Consider the following 19,975-nt stretch of genomic DNA (forward strand, 5'->3'; position numbering starts at 1 on the left):
ATTTGTGATATTGGGCTATACAAAATAAACTGAATTGAAAATTTAATTGAAAGATTTGTCAGCGGTTGTCTTCCAATCGGAATACCTTACGATTGAACACCTGAACTATCCACGATCAACAAAATTCTGCTTTTGTTTTCACCACTCTGCTCCCACTTTGCGGATGAGTCCCTGAACTATATTTGGGAATTTTTTCCAGGACCTGTTTAAGTTCCACATACTTTGATAAACTGAAAAATTCTTCATCGGGATTGTTCTGACAGAAGTGACACCACATTTAAACAAGGACAACAACAACAAATACAACTGAAGTGATCATTCTACTGCATCTGTAGCAGGACAACTGACTTTTAACTCCCAGTTAGAGCTTCTTTAGCTTCTGTTCTTTGTAACGTAATAACGATGTACAGTTACTAGAGGGAATTAAAATCAATTCCTTTTCCTTTGTTTGGATCACTATAATATTGGCGGGCTTAGAATGTTGTCCATACACAGCTAAGGAGGGCTGTGGCACCACACGCTGTGTCGCTAAAAGTTACAGATTGATTGAGGGATGGATGTCGTAATATTATTTATTGAAACATCATCCTATTTTGTTTTACAGGGGGGAAAAAGATGAATGGATTACGTTATGAAATATCAAGAAATAGATGTTTGGAATTGTTTGCCTATTGTTATACGTGCACAATTAGACCATGCACCCGATCTAAAGGGGAGAAAATTGCGTTTTTCATTTCCTGTCACCATTTAGAAAAAGAATGGGGAGAATGTTCAACCAATACATTTCAAACTTTGCTAAACAAGACTTGGTGGTATCAATACTGTAGCAACTGAAAAACAACGGCCCAGCTGTTTTAGTAAATGAATGACCCTTTTTTAAAGTAAGTAGGCTATATTATCAATAGGCTTTGTGCCAATGGCTTAATCCCAACAGCAGACACAGTATTATGGACTTCTCACAGTGGGATAACACCGGCCGCTGCATTGTACCCTGTTTAAGTGGTCCAATCACATTTTGTCGACACTGCTTTTCTGGCCTCCCGCTGACTCACTGACAGCCGTTATATAATTACTGCACTGAGGCCAAAAATAGGCAAAAATATGCACACAGACGTCTTATTCTTTTCCAAGCCGGTTAGAACCCCGCTCTCCCCATATTTGCATGTCGAAGTCTCCTTGAGCAAGACACTGAACCTGCGCGCTTCACTGCAGCCCACTGCTCCTTAATAAGTAAGTAAGAAGAAGAATTTCCCTACTGTGGGATCAATAACGGATATTTTATTATTTGTGTCCGTTATATAGCTGCCCTTCTCAGACACCGGGCTGATGGATGTGTGTGAAATCACTGAACAGCCTCTCTCTCTCTCTCTCTCTCTGGTCCTACGTGGTCTAATTCTCCGTCTCTCTCTGGTTATTCTCAGCCTCCGACGGTTTAGACACTGCGGGGAAGTACTTGATGCATATGAATTGGCTTTGACACATTGCGGAAGTGTGTGTGTGTGTGTGTGTGTGTGTGTGTGCGTGTGTGCGCGTGCGTGTGTCGGGCATGGATGTCTCTGTCTCTGTCTCCATCTGTTTGAAGCAGAGCGCACTGAAAGGCAAGAACTCCTCCGACATGTGTCACGTGGCAGCAGTCTCATACTGCAGGGAGAATGTGGAGGGGAACTTACCATGTTGACTTCAGACACCATGTCGATGCTGGCGATGTCTATGCTCATGCCGACATCCACAGGGGCGCCTACGGAGAACATGACAGCAGAGTGTAAGCACGAGGCTACAGCGCAACAGCACATCAGCACTTGGACGCAGGACACCGGGGATGTTACCTCCAAAATCAGGCCGCAGTCGGATGTCATAGCCCTTCAGCAGCTTGTCCACCGTGGCTTTCACAAAGGACATGTTGCTAGGTTCGTTGGCTCTGATGACACAAATAAGGAAATGTTACACGGCCTGTCTGAAATCATAGCCTACATATGGTATTATAATCAGAGCTCACCTTTGCGCACCGCAGACGACAGACGCCAATAGGGACAGGCAGAAGAACCCCCAGCATCCGCGGTCCAGAATAGTCCACATCACTAACTCTGATCCTGCCAACGACTTTGACACAAGGTCCCAGGGATAAAACTTAGGCTGCAAAATTATTCCAAGTGCAACGCATGCGCGTCGTTTTATAAACGTCCAAGCGTCACTGGCAATGACAAAACAAATGTGGATGGAAATGTAGCTGCGATGAAAAAAAAAAAAAAGAAGCAGCCTATATGTGTGGAGAGCTCACTGTAAGAGTGGATGCTGGCGGATGTGGCGGCACATACATGCTGATAGCATCCTAGATGTCGACACACAGACCAGCCTCCGCCAGCGCGCTCCTCCAGAAGACACAGCAGATCTGCGGCAAGCTTCCCATCCGCCTCCCGCTGTCGCTCAATGTGAAGACATTAAATAATGAGCAGTGAGTGCGGCTCCCCGGTCACATTTAGTACACCGGTAGAGAGAGAGAGAGAGAGAGAGAGAGAGAGAGAGAGAGAGAGAGAGAGAGAGCCGTCATGCAACACAAGCACGTCTGAGAAGCTGCGCATTTTCGGGGCTCCACCAGTCTTTTCGCGTCAAGGGCTGCACAGCAACTTAATTATTATTTTAAATCCCAGGCAATGCATAAAAGATCCAACGCACGAAAAACTGTGGAGAGAGGAGATAAGATATATGCTGCATGGGACTCAAGATGGCTTCTGTTTGGACCGCAGGGCGTGATGGGAATGGATAAGTACTCTGCATTTAACCTGTCATATATTGGCAGCAGATTTAGAGAATTTGTCAGGATTATTTTGATCAATTTATTTCATTTTTACATTCTCACAATTACAATACAATCAATGAAATGCAATGATTCCTCACATCCTTCTGCCAGATGGAAACATCTCTTCATTGTTTAAAGACCAAAGGAAACCCGTGAAGGACATTGGTCAAGAACACTCTGAAGGATTACCTGGACACGCCTGCACGACCAGAGCTTCCTACAGAAATCAGTCTCGGCTAATGGAAGGATTTGTGTATAATCATAATGAGCATTTAGTGTATGAAACACAAAGTGCTTTGCACAGGAATAAAAACGGAAAGCAGTGACAGGACACAGAGTGCCAGGATAGAAGAAATAATATCCTCCAAGGAACTGAAGACAGAGATTGTTGATTGATGAATTGTGTTTCACTTGATATTACAAATTGCAAAATGCAACTTATTTTAGAAGACAAGGGCTCCGGAGGCCCGGGGGTCAGCTGCCTTGTCCTGTGGGTAAACAAGCCTGCATGGCTAATGAAGTGCAGTGAATTATAAAATCTAAATTATTATTATAATATGTTAGTTAAACCATCATTGGATGGCTGCAATCCAAGGAATTACTTTTTCCCCCTACATCTTTCATTGCAATTAACTGTACTCCTGTTTCTGAATCTGAAAATTGCCCTCTTACTTTGCTTTAAATTAGTTATGAAATAGATGTTGGTATCTCTTGTGTAAAAGTTCAAATTTCTTCTTAAAAAATACATTTATATTAGGCTTTTTTTTCCACAAAAATGTAACTCCATGTTATGACTTTATGTGACACAACTTTTTCCAAAAATAAAACAAAATTCTCTTAATAGGACTACAGTGTTTTGTTGTGTTTATAAAAACTAAGGCTATATATCATATGGTTATGACTTTTTGTAGTAGATTTAGAGATATCAAGAAGTATTTCAATTTTTTCTCATAAAATTATGACTTTAATCTAGAATAATATCTCTTCACCCCTTCACACTACACACACAAAGAACATTTGTACACATTTTAAAATGGAAGTAGAATACAAATTAGATACAACAATACTGTTATTTATACACTTGTTTATACTTAAACAACTCTTCCTTCATACATAACGTATGTGCAGTGTGTGAAATGGGAGTGGTGAAGCCATAAGTAGAATAGGCCATCTAGTGGTATAGCAGGGTGAACAGACTGATGCTTGGGTAGGTATTGTCTCTTAGTATTGTTAGGGCTCTGCACAGGCACTGTACCTCAACATATCACTTAGGCTTGATACATGGGTACCAACGATGTGCCAATGAGGCTAGGAAGATGGGTACCAACGATGTGCCAACGAGGCTTGGTAGATGGGTACCAACGATGTGCCAACAAGACTAGGAAGATGGGTACCAACGATGTGCCAACGAGGCTAGGAAGATGGGTACCAACGATGTGCCAACGAGACTAGGAAGATGGGTACCAACGATGTGCCAACGAGGCTAGGAAGATGGGTACCAACAATGTACCAACGAGGCTAGGTAAGTGGGTACCAACAATGTACCAACGAGCCTAGGTAGATGGGTACCAACGATGTACCAACGAGGCTTGGTAGATGGGTACCAACGATGTTCCAACGAGGGTCAGTAGATGGGTACTAACGAAGTGCCAACGAGGCTAAGTAGATGGGTACTAACGAGGCTCGGTACATGGGTACCAACGATGTACCAACGATGTACCAACGAGGCTCGGTAGATGGGTACTAACGATGTTCCAACAAGGGTCAGTAGATGGGTACCAACGATGTACCAACAAGGCTCGGTAGATGGGTACTAACGATGTTCCAACGAGGGTCAGTAGATGGGTACTAACGAAGTGCCAACGAGGCTAGGTAGATGGGTACTAATGAGGCTCGGTTACAGGGGTACCAACGATGTACCAACGAGGCTCGGTAGATGGGTACTAACGATGTTGCAACGAGGGTCAGTAGATGGGTACTAACGAAGTGCCAACGAGGCTAGGTAGATGGGTACTAACGAGGCTCGGTACATGGGTACCAACGATGTACCAATGAGGCTCGGTAGATGGGTACTAACGATGTTCCAACAAGGGTCAGTAGATGGGTACCAACAATGTACCAACGAGGCTCGGTACATGGGTACCAACAATGAAGACTTTCTCACCTGTACTCTTCATTGGGATATTTTCTGGATCAATTATATAGGATTGCAAAGCAATGTATAAACACAGAGGCAGCCACTTTATCAGATCCCATGTAAACTGCTCCTGGGGCATGTTAAGCTCCATTCTATTTATTTTACAAATAACTATAATTAGTGCAATTACAGAGTTTAATGTTTTTAAATGGCACAGAAGTATTGGTTGATGCTGTGATGCCAATACACATGTGAGGGCCTCTCTCAGCCTGCTTATGCTTCAAGGTCCAACACATAATGGTCCAATCAAAAATGCATTAAATCTATCTATTCCTCAGCTTCTGTTGGACTGACTGTTCTCGCTGTGCTCAGGTCTCTAGTTTGATCAACTCATTGAAAACCCACATTGAAATAAGCACAACATGTCAAACTGTTCTCTTTTGATTTACATTTAAACATTTCAGCTTTAGTACTAGCTTTCATTTTGGGTTCTAGCTACTAAGTTAAGCTCTGTCTTTTTTATTTTCTCTGATGCACTGCAGTGAAGTGCAGTCTCCATCGGCAACCATTCAAATCACACATCTTTTACTGTCAATATGTTAAAGATGAAGATGCTAACTACATCTATAGTGATCAAGTCAAAGACCTCAGCTGAGGCATATAAAATGAATGAACCACCAAGCTGGAGACCAGTCAGATACAGTAGTACTTCCAAGAATGGTCAAAATCAAAGTAGACACGGGATACTACATTTCCTATAATGCAACTGTGGTTATCAGATCCGTGTTTCATTCAGAGGATCAGCAGTTCGATCCCCGCTCACAGCCCGCCCGAGTCGTCGATGTGTCCTTGAGCAAGACACTTATCCCTGAATTGCTCCCTGTACCTACGGTGTATGAATGTATCATGATTGTAAGTCGCTTTGGATAAGCGTCAGCTAAATGAAATGTAATATGTAATATGATAGGTTTCAATAATGTGCAGCATTTTAAAAAACATTTTTACTCACTTTTTATTTAGTTTTCAACAACATAACATGTCACAGTCACTTTCCTTGTCAATTTTTCAGTTGTATGTCTTAGTACACATGATATTCAAGTACAGTGTACAGCACGCAGAAAGAACCACACAAATCAAATGGTGTTCAAGAGAAAAAAAGAGTGAATAATTAAATACAAATAATAATACAAATAAAATAAATTTAAATGTGATGCCAAACTAATAATTGTCCAGTCCTGTGTAGTATTGTATTTGCTATAGATGCTTTTCAGAGAGGACTGTGTATGGTGTGTGTGTAACGAGAGCAGTTCAACCAGAGGGCCGAGCAACATAATAACCCTCATTGTAATAATAATGCTGTGACAGGACCCCATTGTTTACTAAAGATAGGCTTCTGGAGCCTTAATGAATATGTGATTCGCTCCATTTGAACACAAGTTAGAATGTGTTGGGCCAATCTTGGCTACTATTTCTGGTGTTCTGAAGAATCTGGTAATTATTTTCCATTTAAATTCCCTCCAGGTGTTTGATTTTGAAACATGTCCTCCTTCCTTCTATGTGTGTTAGAAAAGTTCTCAGTTGTAGGTATCTGTAGAAATCTGTTTTGAGGAGATCAAAATCAGCTGATTGAATGTCTTGAGGTTATCCTCATTAAATAACTGGTGCAGGTGAACCAGTCCCACGTCTGACCACTTTCTAAAGCCTGGGCCTAGATTGTTAGGTGTGAAGGTCTTCATAGATCCAATGCTTGTTAGTAATGAAATAAACTTCAGAAGCCCAAAAGATGTCTGTATTTTGTTCCAGATTTTAAATGTAATCTTAGTCCACTCTGCCACTTCTTTTATGGGTGCATCTAAAAAAGCAAGATTTGTAAGGGCATACTGGGCATACGTTTTTCTCAATATTAAGCCAGCGAGTGTATGTGCTATCCTGAATCCACACTATCAAAGGTTTCATTTGTGCAGCCCAGAAGTAATATTTTAAGTTTGGGAGTTTAAGGCCGTCATTTAGCTTAGAAGGTTTTAAGTCTAAATTTAGGAAGCTATTTTTTGCAAGATAAATTAAAAAAATATTTTATCCAGGTTATCCAAACTAGATTTTGCAATTTCTATAGGGAGCATATAAAATAAGTAGAGAAGTCATTCATGCGAATACTTTCAACACGACCAATCAGGGACAAAGAGAGCGTAGTCCATCGTTCCAGGTTACTGTCAATGCACCAAATTATTTTACTATAATTGGTCTCATATACATTCTGTAAGGAGGAGGGGATGTATATGCCAAGGTATTTTATACCTTTTTTTGTTAATTTAAATGCACTTTGGAGTTATAAACGTCTTGAGATGTTTCCATTGACATCCATAGCCTCTGTTTCTTCCACATTTACCTTGTATCCTGAGTAGTATCCATAGTGTGAGATGAGCTACTTTAGATGTGGTATTGTTGATTCAGGTTGCGTCAGATATAATAATACATCATCAGGCTAAAGGGACATTTCATGCTCTTCTATTACATTTCCTTTTATTTGATCATCATCTCTGATGAGCTGGGCCAGGGGTTCAATACTAATTGCGAACATCAGGGGTGATAACGGGCAGACTTGTCTGCAGCCGTATTACAATGTGAACCTTTGTGATCTATATCCATTCGCTTCAGCTGCTTGTGGTGATGAATATAATGTTCGTATCCAATTCAAAAAGTTGGGTCCAAATCTGAACCGTTTTAATGTTTGGAATAAACAAGTCAAATAAGTCAAATGCTTTTTAAGCATCTAGGGACATATTCATTGCTTCTGCTTTCTCTTCTTTTTGATGGGATATTATGTTTAATAAGTGTCGTAAGTTATCGCCATAGTATCTTCCAGTGATAAATCCCGTCTGATCAGGATGGATGATTTTAGTGATTATATGATTAACTCTTCTTGCTAGGATTGCTGTTAGAATGCACAGGTCCCCGTTCAGCAGTGCTTTCGGTCTATATGATTGGCACTCTGTGGGGTCTTTTCCTTCTTTATGAATTACCACTATAGTTGCCTCAGCCCAAGACGGTGCCATGGTTTTAGATTCTAATGCATGGTGGTATGCTTTTAGCAACAGTGGAGACAACATATCCTTGAAGGTTTTATCAAATTCATTAATATATCCATCTGGTCCTAGGCTTTTATTATTTTTGAGTGTTGAGATCACCTGTTTGATCTCCCATTCCTCAATATGCTTATCTAATTCGTGGCTGCTGATTCTGTCAGTTCAGTTAATTTGATAGGATTTAGGAACTCTGTAAGTTTTGCATTATCAGAGCAGGTATCCTTATTTTTGTTTTGTAAAACTCTGCAAAGGATTCTGGTATTTTATCTGGTTTTGTAACAAAAGTTTCTTTTGATTTAATTTTCTGTACGCCATTTTCTGTGAGGCAAACGAAAGCACCAAGACTCTGGAAAAGTTAGTAATGTGCATTGATGGGATATGAATTCATACAAAAGGAGAGAGAGAAGAGGAGAGAGAAGCTCAGTGTATCCTAAGCACGCAAAGCATTCAAATAAATCCTATTTAGAATATAATGTAATATAATAGCTGTTATGAAGTCATGATTATCATTATTAATTCTTATTTCTTAGTTTTAATGTTGTTATACACCTTTCATAGTGCCCTTTTTCATTCATACTTTAATATATAACTGTTATTTTATCCTGTATACTGAGTCTTAGGCACACACAATGTCATATCATTTCATCTTACAAGAACCATAAACAACTTCATAACGAACTGTTGTCTTTTGTTCTTTTATTCCATGCAATTATATAAATGGTGTTGTCAAATCTGATTGACCACAGTGCGAGACAATGATTTTGTCTATCTTGCGCTTTAATAATTATACAAGGTGATACAAACTTGTAGCCATAATTGTGACTTTGTAATATATTTTAAATCTAATATTAGTTTTGCATTTATGGGCCTTACACAGCATGAACTGTTTCCTATTCTCCAGTAAGTAAAGAAACGGGCAACAACAACAAACACACAGTGCCACCTAGTGGACTTGTGGCCTAGCATTGGCTAAACCTGAGCAGGTACTATGCATTACAACATTCATTTCTTTTATATATACTCCAGGTGCCCACCAACACTAGTAATAAGTCCTCTCTTAGTCCAGCTGGAAGTCTTTAACTGAACAACTTTGTTTCCCTTTTTGTCCGTCTCCTCACTGGACTTGTCTCTGCTACTGCCTCGGATATTTTCTCAGCTTCTGTGGCTGCTGGCTCTTCAAGGTCCAGCCATGCCTCTTTTTCTCATGTTATTTTTCTGGTCTCTTAGTGGTGAGCATGTATCTGGTCCACATGTCTCCTAACTACTCTCCCATCACTGTACATCACTTAGTGTTAAACAGATTTTGTCACTGGCTATGATTCCCAGAATCCTCTTGGGTCCAAGACGGAAGTTCAGGGTCATTACAAAATCTCCTGCGTTCCTTTTCCTTTTTGTAATGATCTTTTTGTGATGGTCTGGGTTGATCAAATCCAATGTGCTTCCTAGCTTCCTCCCGAGAACCGGGACTGGAGAGTACCGAGTCCTTGTCGGTCCAGACTTGATCGGCAGTCACCAGTGTGATGTCAGATCTCTCCAGCATGAGAGCCCTCTCTTCTGACCTCTGGCATCTGCATTGTTGTGGTACTTCTCTTCTTTGTACATTATTGTGTATTCATAGGCTCTCAAGGTTACAGCTCACCAATGCACCCTGGGCGATAGGTGCTCATGATGTCACTAAGGTGAGCAATAGCAGTTGACAGTTTAGCAGGAACTTTTTATAATAGTTTAACAGCCTTTAGCTCCGTCACGTTTTAAGGTGTGGGTGCCTCCTTGATTGCTTGCACCTTCTCATGGACTGGATGCAGTCCTGATGCGTACACTTTCTGTCCGGGGAACAACTCCTCTTCACTCATGTCTCGGGACCTCACATCGGTTGAGGAAAAACTCCCCCAAAAACCCTTTAAAAAGGAGAAAAAGGGAAGAAACCTTCGGGAGATCAACAGAGGAGGATCCCTCTATCACGACAGACAGAAGTGCAATAGATGTCATGTGTACAGAACACTTTCAATAAATATGACAGACATTATTCATATAATGAGAGTAGTAGGCATGATGAAAAAGTGGAGGGAGGCAGGAGGCAGGTCCCAAGATGCAGGACCGGCTCCAGAGACAACCATGGAAACCTGTGAGGAGAGGAAGCACAAAGACTTCGGGGAAGAAGTAGACCTTGAGCAATAAGGAGGGCCAAAGTCTCATCACTATCCTGACTGCTCAAGAGGGTCCTGATGTGGACATCATGGCAGCCGCCCTTATCCGCCCATCAGGACTAGCTAACGTTCATACACTGATGGGAGGAGCTACCACGAAAGGTACCACCTGTCCATCACGACTAACTAACATTCATACACTGATGGGAGGAGCTACCACGAAAGGTACCACCTGTCCATCAGGACTAACTAACATTCACACAGTGCAGGAACAGCCTTAGGAAGCAATTTGGTTCCGTGTCTTGCATCAACATGGAATAGCGGAGCCGGGGATTGAACCACCGATCCTGTTTGAAAGATGGCGCTGCTCTACCATTGAATCACAGTCAATGCCGATGTAGATGTATGAAATAATTATGTGATAGAGTAAAACATGTAAGTGTTACTGCTTCTTATACAAAACATATTTATACATCAATGTAAGCATTAAACAACACAAACTATTATGATTTGGCATTCAATTCAAAAATAAGCAACTCTTATTTTGAAAGATTCACAACACTTTGTAAAAGTTTAGGTTAGGAGAGACATGTTTATCACAAGGATCGAAACACCTCCCCATGCCATACTTCACTTAATCTTTGAAACTAATTTGGATGAAAACTTAAACTCTAACTTCTGACGGACAACAGAGTCAGCAGTAAGACAACCAATTATTTTCCCTCCTTCCTCCAAACCCTGATCCTGGGGGACCGCTCTGACTCCCTGCTGGTTAGACCCCGTCCAGGCACACTTGTTACTCCCAGCACTGAGGTTTACACAGGCTGGAGTTGAGTCGGTACAGCCACCAACTGAAGGTCCGTCTCATGGAGTTTTATTATTTCTGCTACTTTGGACTTACTAATCGAAACGGGCTCCGGTTCCTTTAACCCGATTGACAAGCCTGTCTATGTCTTCATCCTCTTATGTCTGACTGAGGAGACTCTTGAGCTGCAAGTCTTATAAGACAGGACTGACCAAGCCCGCTGCTAATGCAGTGTTTAAGTCACAGCTTTATGAATTGGGTAATTTCCTCAGACAACACTATAAAGAAATGCAGACTGAAGTAAAGTGTGCATAAAGGGCTCAAAATGTCTGTGAGCACTCAGACCATTCACAATTTGACAGTGCAGCAGGTCTCTCCGTGTGGAGATTGGGCCTAGAATGTCTTTGAAAGACTGTAATCTTCACATTCAGACCTAATGTTAGTTAATTTTTTTACAAATTCTGTCCAGATTTGACTCATTTTAATCCCATCCCATGTAGTTTAAAGTCACTTCAAGAGCACACGTTTGAAACATGAAGATGAGCTCATCAAATCGGGCTTTTCTGAAACGTCAGACACAGAACCTCTAGACCAATGAACTGCTCTGCTGATAAAACATAACATTCATAAAAAGTTAATCTATAACTGACTTTAAAGACCAATGTAATGCATACATGTATTACATCAACAGGGAAATTACTACAATTAGTGGACACATTTCTGGTTTGTTTTATTGCATTAAAAAAAGATAAACATCTACAGCATTTTTGAAAGGGTTTGCTTCTGTATTCACAACATTAAATATACCAAATAAGCTCCTGAAAGGTGTTTCTTTACAAATTAAAGAAAGCAAATGGTGTTATATACCAGTTAAATAAAAGTGGAAACAATCATTTCTGCAGGAATTGAACAGAAATGGTTGTTCTTTAATGCAAATCTTTTTTTAGAGAAAAAGACAAACAGACAAATGTATTTTTAAAAAAAAGCTTCCTTTTAAATCAGTGTTCTTTTTAATAGGCTAATAAACAGGTATAAAAAAACAGTATGGAACACTGTCTTCCTAGCCATATTAAATTAGGATATGAAGCAATAACAGATTATCCAAGCAAAGGATAATACAGATGAGAATACTGTTGACATTAAAATATGACAATGCGAAAAAGAAGAGCTAATGGAAGACATTTTACAATCCTGTGTCTCTGCCAACACTGAACTCAAGAACTGGAACCGTCACATTTGTTTAAACGTATACATATTTTCAGAATTGCGATAACAAAAGTTGGCACATATTAGGTACCATTGCTTTCCCATCGTTAACTGCTCCACAGAACAATGAATTGCTGCCTTTTATCTTAAAAAGGTAAACATTGTGATTTCAAGTCAATCAGAACATTTTAAAAACATTTAAACCTTTCTTTGTGATATTCATCTCATCCACGTACCTCGACTTAGACCGCTGACTGGAGGCATCCCGGGTGGCAGCGGAGGGGGGAGCTGATTGTGTCCAGCAGTTGATGGTGGTGGGTACCCACTACTTAAACTAGGGGCCATCCCCAACACTGACGGAGGAGGAGCAAGCAAGTAGCTGTAGGCTGAGAGTGGAGGTGTGTGGTAGGATGTGGTGCCTGGGGGGTAGTGGTGGTAGCCCAGTGGTGGAGCACAGGCCTGGGGTACAGTGGTATAACAGGAGCCCGCTGTCTTCATCATGGATTGGAGCGTCTGGTAACCTTCGCTGGACACCAGGGAGCTGGAGGAGGGGAGTTCCATGGGAGGAGGAGGTGGTGGAGGTGGGCAATAGGGCAAAGGTGGGGGCGGGGGTTTAGATGACAGATCTGGGGCTGGTGGGTAGGAGGAAGGGGGTTTAAGGTCTGTGGGAGAAAAGAAAGATGCAGTGAATGTTGATACAATATATATATATATATATATATATATATATATATATATATATATATATATATATATATATATATATATATATATACCTGTGTATAAGCCAACTTAATAATGACGCATAATCTTTACTTGAAAAGACTTGTAATCATAACTCAACATTCAGTTTATTTAGAGTTAAAGTGTGGATCCTAGTTGCAATAATGCATATGGTAATTAACTTGTATTGTGTCTTCTGACCACTCAAAGCACTTCAACACCCATTCATAGACTGATGACTACCATCCAAAGTGCCACCTGCACATCAGGCCTCTGATTAATCAACCATACGAATACCAATGGCACAGCCCATGGGAGCAATTTGGGGTCAAGTGTCATGCAGATGGACATGTTCTAGTAGAGCGGGGATCGAACCAGATCCTCTGATTGAAGGACGACGCTGCTCTACCATACACACTCAGCAGAGTTCTGGATTTTTTTCATCCTCAAAAGTCTCTTACCACATTGCTGAGCACCTGGGAAGCAAAAAAAAACAAACATACAAGGCCAAAATCGATACTGTAACCAGACATTTAATATCCCAAGCAGTAGGTGAACCCCATTATAGCTCCACAACCAAAACAGAAATCAACAAGGCAAACATTTTGGCTCAAAACCTAAACTTCAGCACTGTTGTAACGTAACAGAGCAACAGAGGAGGATCCCTCTCCCCGGATGGACAGAAGCAATTGTGGGAAAAAATAAATACATTACACTGTTGGCAAATAACTTGAGACACATAGGCTTGTATTACTTTATTGTTTTAACTTTTGACGCATGCGCAGTAAGGCCCCCTGAGGACAGTGACCCTAGAGTGGAAGCTCCACACAGCAGAAAGCTACAGAAAGGAACGGAGGTTGCTCGAGGGCAAGGACTCAAGGTTAGTTGAGAAGCACTCACTGATAACAGGGAGCGAGAAGACAGACAGTGGCTTACTGATGCTCGTACACATAGAACAACTCCTATGCTGAGAGAACAGTTACAGCTAGTTCTCAGGAGCTGCAGCTGTGGTTATCAAGGCCACCTCATCCCGCCGACAACGCCATGCCCCCACCTTCTCACACCGTACAACATGCACGCGCACTGATAAGAAGATGCCGGGACGTGAGCCAGTGTGGGTGGAGGTTGCCCAGAGCTCCTACCGGACAGGCTTGGGATAACCCATGCCCCGTCTGCATCAGTTTTGACTTTTAACCCAATGGGACCTCACAAGAGGAATCCTATATGAAGCTTCCGCGCACTCTGTTTAAGTGCCTTTTTCCTTGGACACTCAACCCTGTTGGATGTTCAACGTAGGACCGTGCACGTTTAACTGTACGGGAGCATTAACTCTGTTTCTTATTACTGAATAAATATTGAGAACTAACTTTAGTTCACCGGACTCCATTTGCTCATTAATTGTTGGGTTGTACTCCACAACACAATAGATGTCATGTGTACAAAAGACGTAATGTGTATGGTTGACTCTCTGGTCTTAATCCACGTGACCGGCTGGCTCAGATCAGGCCATTCCTCGTTGAAGCAAGCCCGCTCTTTGATATTGATGTTCAGGGTACAAAGTGGACAGTGATAGTTCTTGGTGGTGTCTGGGACCAGTGCTTTCTCATTCTTCCAAAAAGGGTCTGAAGCTGGGTTGGACACTAAGAAGACCTCCTAGTGTCCAATCCAGCTCAAACCCCCAAAACTTCACTGATGAGTCAAATCCATCACGCCCAAGTGTGACATCTTAAACCACAACTAAATCTACCTAAAACCAGAGCCGGTTTGACACACCACCAACCCGGTCTGCCAGTCCATGGGCACTGTTCCCGACCCAACAATGTCCAGCGCCTTCAGCATCTCAGGGCCGATCTCATCCACCAAGGAGCTTTTTGACTACCTTAGCGGCCACTGCCAGGGATATGGGTGTGAAATAAAAATATAAAGAATGTGGGCACACAATATTATTACTGTGGTCAACCACTCGTTTCATTCCAGTTTTACTCACCTGGGTTTACGGCGACTGGAGGAGGAGGAGGAGGCTCTACATTTGTGAGCTCTGGGAAATAAAAAGACAAGATACAGAAAAATCATGTACAATTTACAGTATATGGAGCTTAAACGCACAAATCATGCAGTGGCTTTGAAGGATTTGTACTTACTAGTGGGCTTGCTGTCATCTTTGGGAGAAGGCTAAAAAACAAGAGAACCAGGATCAGTCAGACTCAGAAAAAGCTGGCAAGTTAAGGCATAAAATTAAACACAGACCCACTCACCTGAGCTAGTCTCGGTGGCCTGGGGCTGGTCTGAGGGGAGGCCTTCTTGGCCAGCGGTGGGGCAGTGGGGGGCAGGATGGAAGGTGGTGGGGCGTCTTCACCAGTCCCCATCACCCCATCAGTTATCTGCTGCTTGGCCTGAGAATATAAGTCCAGGATCTGGTGACAGATATCTTTGTAATGGAGGAGAGTAGGAAAAAGGAGAATAAGTAGGAAGATATGAAAACCTTATACTAAATATACTATGAAAAATGTGGCAGTATTCCCTTTACCTTCCAGCACCTCCACAGGCACATCATGGACAAATTGCTCCCACCAGCGCCGGGATGATTGCTTGGAGGTCCAGTCCTGGATGTCGAACTTACTGAGACGTCCAGCCAGATACATGACAGCCACAGCTATGATCTGCGGCTCCCATTGCAGGGCCACCATGGTGCAAAGGCTTAGGAGGAGCACAATGGATAAAAGAGTCACATTAACCATATTCACAATTGTTAATCTTGTACATGATAAACTCCACAGAGTGCAAGTGAAACGGTTTAATTGATTCTTTGACACTTAAGGTTACTCTGACCTAAAGAACCATTACAATAACTAGAGTTTACCATCCTATCATCCTTACTAAGTCTGCATAAATTACCAAGTAAAAAGTTAATATACTGATTATTGGCACAAATGTGTTATTTCCTGGGTCAGTCTTAAAATCCATATTTCAATCACAAATATTGGTTGTTAGCTTACCTGTCATTCACAAAGGTCCAGGCCATCTGGACCAGCTTCTGCACCTTGTTCTTGTCACCTAAAATCAGAACCAGTTTGTCCATCAGCTTCTTTCCTCCCTCTGCAACTGGATACTGGACTCTCTTACCAACAGAATGCACACACCAGAACCAGAACACCACCTGGCATAGGGGGTTACATGCCGAGTCTTCTACTCCCTCCTCACTTTTGACTGCACATGGTTTCAACATCATTATTAAGTTCAGACCAAGGTGAGTGAGAGAGTGGTGAAACCTGCCCACCAAATCACCACTTCTCTACTAATGGAAATTGAGGCTGTCCAGTGCAAGTGGTGTCTGCAGAGGCTGCACAGTATCGCCAGGTGCACCTCTCACCAAGACCACGGGCTGTTTGCCCTCCTCCCCTCTGAAAGGCACAGGACTCTCCGATCCAGGACCAGCAGGCACAGCTTCTTCCCCTTGAAGCTGAATTATGCACCACGTTGACAGCAACCCTCCCTTTCCTAACCATGGTATGTGTGCTCTGTGCAATGACGATAAAGTTGACTCAAACCTAAAAATGTTGTAAATGTAGGCGAATATATTGTTTCAATACCAACAATCCTGGCACAGATTTAGACAAACAAATGAATGCAGGCACACAAGGTCAAGGTCTCAAGTCAAGATACAATTATGTCCCTATTTTTCTCTACGTAATTGTATATGCTGGATTTTTGCCAAATGCTCAATGAATGGACAAAAAGAAACAGAAGTACCTTTTAGTTGCTTGGCATAGCGCAGCAGGAACTGGTAGGGATGCTCCACCTGCAGGTCAAACTTGATGGTCTGCAGCAGGATGCGTTCCAACACCATCACCTCCTCCTGTAGGGAACAGCATTCTTCCTTGAGCAAATGGTGAATGACTTTATAAGGAAGCCCGACCTAGCACTCCATAGATGGATACACATACAGGTGATCCGTCACAATTCTGAAGGTAGAAGACGAAGCAGTCAGTCGTGTGGCAGCATGAAATGCATGTTTTCACTAAATGTAATCAGAGAGCCCCAGAAAGCCACCATTTCCCCAACGCACTGCGATGGTAGAACAGTATCCTTACATTTGAGGGTAGGGGAGGTTCCATAAAGCATTTGACCTAAAGACACTAAACCACAAACGTTTGAAGCTTGATGAGCATTAAGGCCGTCTTAGGAAGTGTATGAGCTTAAGGAGTAAATGCTGACAGGGTTTTTGTTCATTTAACCTTTTATGCTGCAAATTGACTACATGGTCTTTTCTGCAAGGGAAAGAAAGGGACTGGAGCACACCGATTGATTTGCAGCCTTTAATCATCCCAACAGCTTTGTAAAACCATCTGTGAGCTCCAGTCCCTATTGTTCCCTTGGAGGTTTGCTCAAGCTGCACAAGAAAGAAAGAAATGTACACTTTTATTGATCCTGTGGGTAAATTCTTCTCTGCATATGACCCATCCTTAGTTCTTAAGGAGCAGTGGGCTGCAGTGAAGCACCCGGGGAGCAACTGGAGGTTCAGTGTCTTGCTCAAGGACACTTCAACATGAATTATGGGGAGAGCGGGGATGGAACTGGCTACTTTGTGGTTACAGTACGACCACTCTCCCCACGAGCTACAGCTGATCCAAAAGACATCCTTAGCAGAACACTAGTTTAGGAGAAATGGAAGCCAGATGGTGGCTGGACATCCCACGGTTTTGAACTCTGCAGCTCCTGTTACTGCAGTGTGGCGGAGAACTGCAGTGGCCTTCAGGTAGCACAAGAGGCTAAAGGTGCTCAATAAAGCCAGTGATTTTTGTTTTGGGCTGCTGTAGAAACGTACAGTGGACTTCGTGAAGAGGACCCGCTCCCTGGGTAGATATTAGGTGTTCATTCTAAGCTAACATGACTTGGTTTTAGGTAAGAGACATGAATACACTAATGAAAACAGTTATAGATCTCATATTCCATTTATGCCAATAATTCCTGAAATGCTGTGCAAAGGACCTTCACGAAGGATGCAGCATGCTTGTAATCACTTCCACATAGCTTTTTAAGCTGGAAGAGAGAGGTGGGCTTACTGGCCAGAGTTGGACACTATGACTACATACATGGACCTCTGGTTCAACAGTACAGCCCATGAATTATCCTCAAATTATAAAAAGCATTATTACAAACAATCTCACCACGGCTAAATATACAAGACAAAAGAAGCCAAACCATAGACAGGACATAATTTTGTAAATAGCTTTTTAAATTCAAATATTTGGGAAGTTTTCACATAAAATGTGACTTGCACTGACAGTTCAATTACACAACTGCTCAATGCTCTTTTTTCCAGCACCATGGACAGTGACATTAAGACACTTGACAGCTATATGGGCATTTTTGGAAGGTGCATGTACACATTTAAGGTTTGTACAATTTCACTGTGAACCGTGTGTTAATTGTTATAGAGAAACAGAGCTGAAAATAGACAACTAAAGGCTTGTGGATGTCATTTCTTCTAGGAACCCCTCTCTCAATGTGCCATCATTTCAGTGCTTCCATCAAGACAGTACAAGTCACACCCTGGTGAAAAGAGCTCTTGCTACAGACCTTGGGGTCATCTCCAAACTGGGCAAACTGGATGTCGTTGAGCAGGCTGCGAGCCGTCTTGATGATGTCTTTGCACTTCTTTGGAGTTTCCTCCACTTTTCCTGCTAGGAAAAGGCAGCATCCTCCAGTCACCTACAGAAACAAAATGCATTCCTTCAAACTAGACAGCAGCTTCTGTTGTCACTGCGCTGTTTAGGAAATGTGTAGATGCTGCTATGGAAGATATAATATGAAAAAGATCAGGGTCATTGGAGGTAGTCCTTGTCTAAACAGGGCTGTGTACAGTGCTTCCAAAACACAGTACAGCATTTCCTCAATGAACAACATTTAGAAAACATTACAAGCTCACATATAAACGTACAGTATGTTTAATGGTAAAACAGTGCTCTTCGTGGTGCACTGATGGCTGTGTGAACAACTGTGTGTGTCCAGTATACACACTGGAGACATAAAGTTCTCCAGACTGACGGGGAACTACATACTTACATATCTGGGAAACTGCTTGAAGGAGTGGAACATGTAGAAGCGGTGGAAGTAAACGATCCCAGTTGCCAGTGTGTCATAGTGCCTGCAGCCATAGAGGTTAAGAAGATTGACAGACGATGTCAATGGTCAGAATTGAGATGAGGCAATTCCTGCTGATGAGGGGTAGCTGCAGTGTAACCTAAAGACACGGGACGTTCAAATGATACGAGTTTACTCGGTCAGGTGGAAGTGTGTCTTGACTGGAAAGCTACATGTGCACAATGCAGCCTAGCCTTAGCATTACATTAACCGGTCACACAGAGCAGATGACAGGACCACATACCGGCTCAGCTGGTACGCGTTCTATAACCACTAACGTTAATGGTTAGGACTTCATGGAACCGACTACTATCTGTCATGTACATGTCACAGCTAGCTGACAGTCATTATGTTCCCCACAGAAGGATACAGCCCAAGCCGCGTGCCCACGTCAAAGATGAACCGAGCCCCCTCTCTGCGGTACCGGGCCTCAGTGGCAGGGTCCAGTCCCTCTGACTGGGATGGAGTGTGGGCAAGGTCCTTTTTGTCCCAGTACCAGCATGGCTTGATGTGTTCCAGGGTGGCCGCGTCCTTCCTGTCCCAGATTAACAGGGGTTTGATGTGGTCCAGGGTGGACAGGTCCTCTTTCTATCCTGCTAGCAGCAGGAACTAAGGCCGGGGTGGAACGTGGTTGTCTTATTTGTGTGAAGGGAAACGGCATCCAGCCAGGCGATGGACGACGGATGCTACTAGCTACAGTTACATCTAACGTTACTAGACAGCAATGGCAGTGACTAAAGCAATTAACTACTGGAAAGCACGTCACAATTTGTTCAACCTAACCACTGTTGTATTTACACACAGGTGAGGAGTCCCATAAATGTATACAAAGTTAGTCTGCATTTGTAGCTGTATTCTCTACTGCAGCTGCACGCGAGGGAAGCCACTCCATCCAAACAAAGACCACCGGCTCACAGCGGAGCAAAATGTGTG

The 19,975-nt window shown here is 42.4% G+C and overlaps 2 protein-coding genes across 4 annotated transcripts in view; both read right to left on the reverse strand.

Moving 5' to 3' along the window:
* The window catches only part of gabrb1 (gamma-aminobutyric acid type A receptor subunit beta1), a 51,386-nt gene extending 49,310 nt beyond the window's left edge, over positions 1-2,076 (reverse strand). For all 3 annotated transcript variants that reach the window (XM_034563389.1, XM_034563388.1, XM_034563387.1), the window contains exons 1-3: positions 1,997-2,076; positions 1,827-1,918; positions 1,671-1,738 (exon numbers count right to left, since the gene is read on the reverse strand). In XM_034563389.1, the coding sequence (XP_034419280.1) occupies positions 1,671-1,738; positions 1,827-1,918; positions 1,997-2,076 (240 nt within the window). The remainder of the gene's footprint in view (positions 1-1,670; positions 1,739-1,826; positions 1,919-1,996) is intronic.
* A 9,598-nt stretch (positions 2,077-11,674) lies between these two features.
* On the reverse strand, positions 11,675-19,957 carry LOC117725467 (cyclin-K-like). The gene is made up of 10 exons (XM_034525651.1): positions 19,413-19,957; positions 18,965-19,046; positions 18,479-18,610; positions 16,649-16,754; positions 15,895-15,952; positions 15,426-15,595; positions 15,154-15,326; positions 15,040-15,070; positions 14,886-14,936; positions 11,675-12,837 (listed from the first exon to the last, which is right to left on the reverse strand). The coding sequence occupies exons 2-10, from the start codon at positions 18,995-18,997 to the stop codon at positions 12,395-12,397; spliced, it is 1,197 nt and encodes a 398-aa protein (XP_034381542.1). The 5' UTR covers positions 18,998-19,046; positions 19,413-19,957; the 3' UTR covers positions 11,675-12,394.
* Between the last annotated feature and the right edge of the window lie 18 nt (positions 19,958-19,975).

Source organism: Cyclopterus lumpus, chromosome 22, assembly GCF_009769545.1.
Source record: "Cyclopterus lumpus isolate fCycLum1 chromosome 22, fCycLum1.pri, whole genome shotgun sequence".
In the NCBI taxonomy this organism is placed as follows: Eukaryota; Metazoa; Chordata; class Actinopteri; order Perciformes; family Cyclopteridae; genus Cyclopterus; species Cyclopterus lumpus.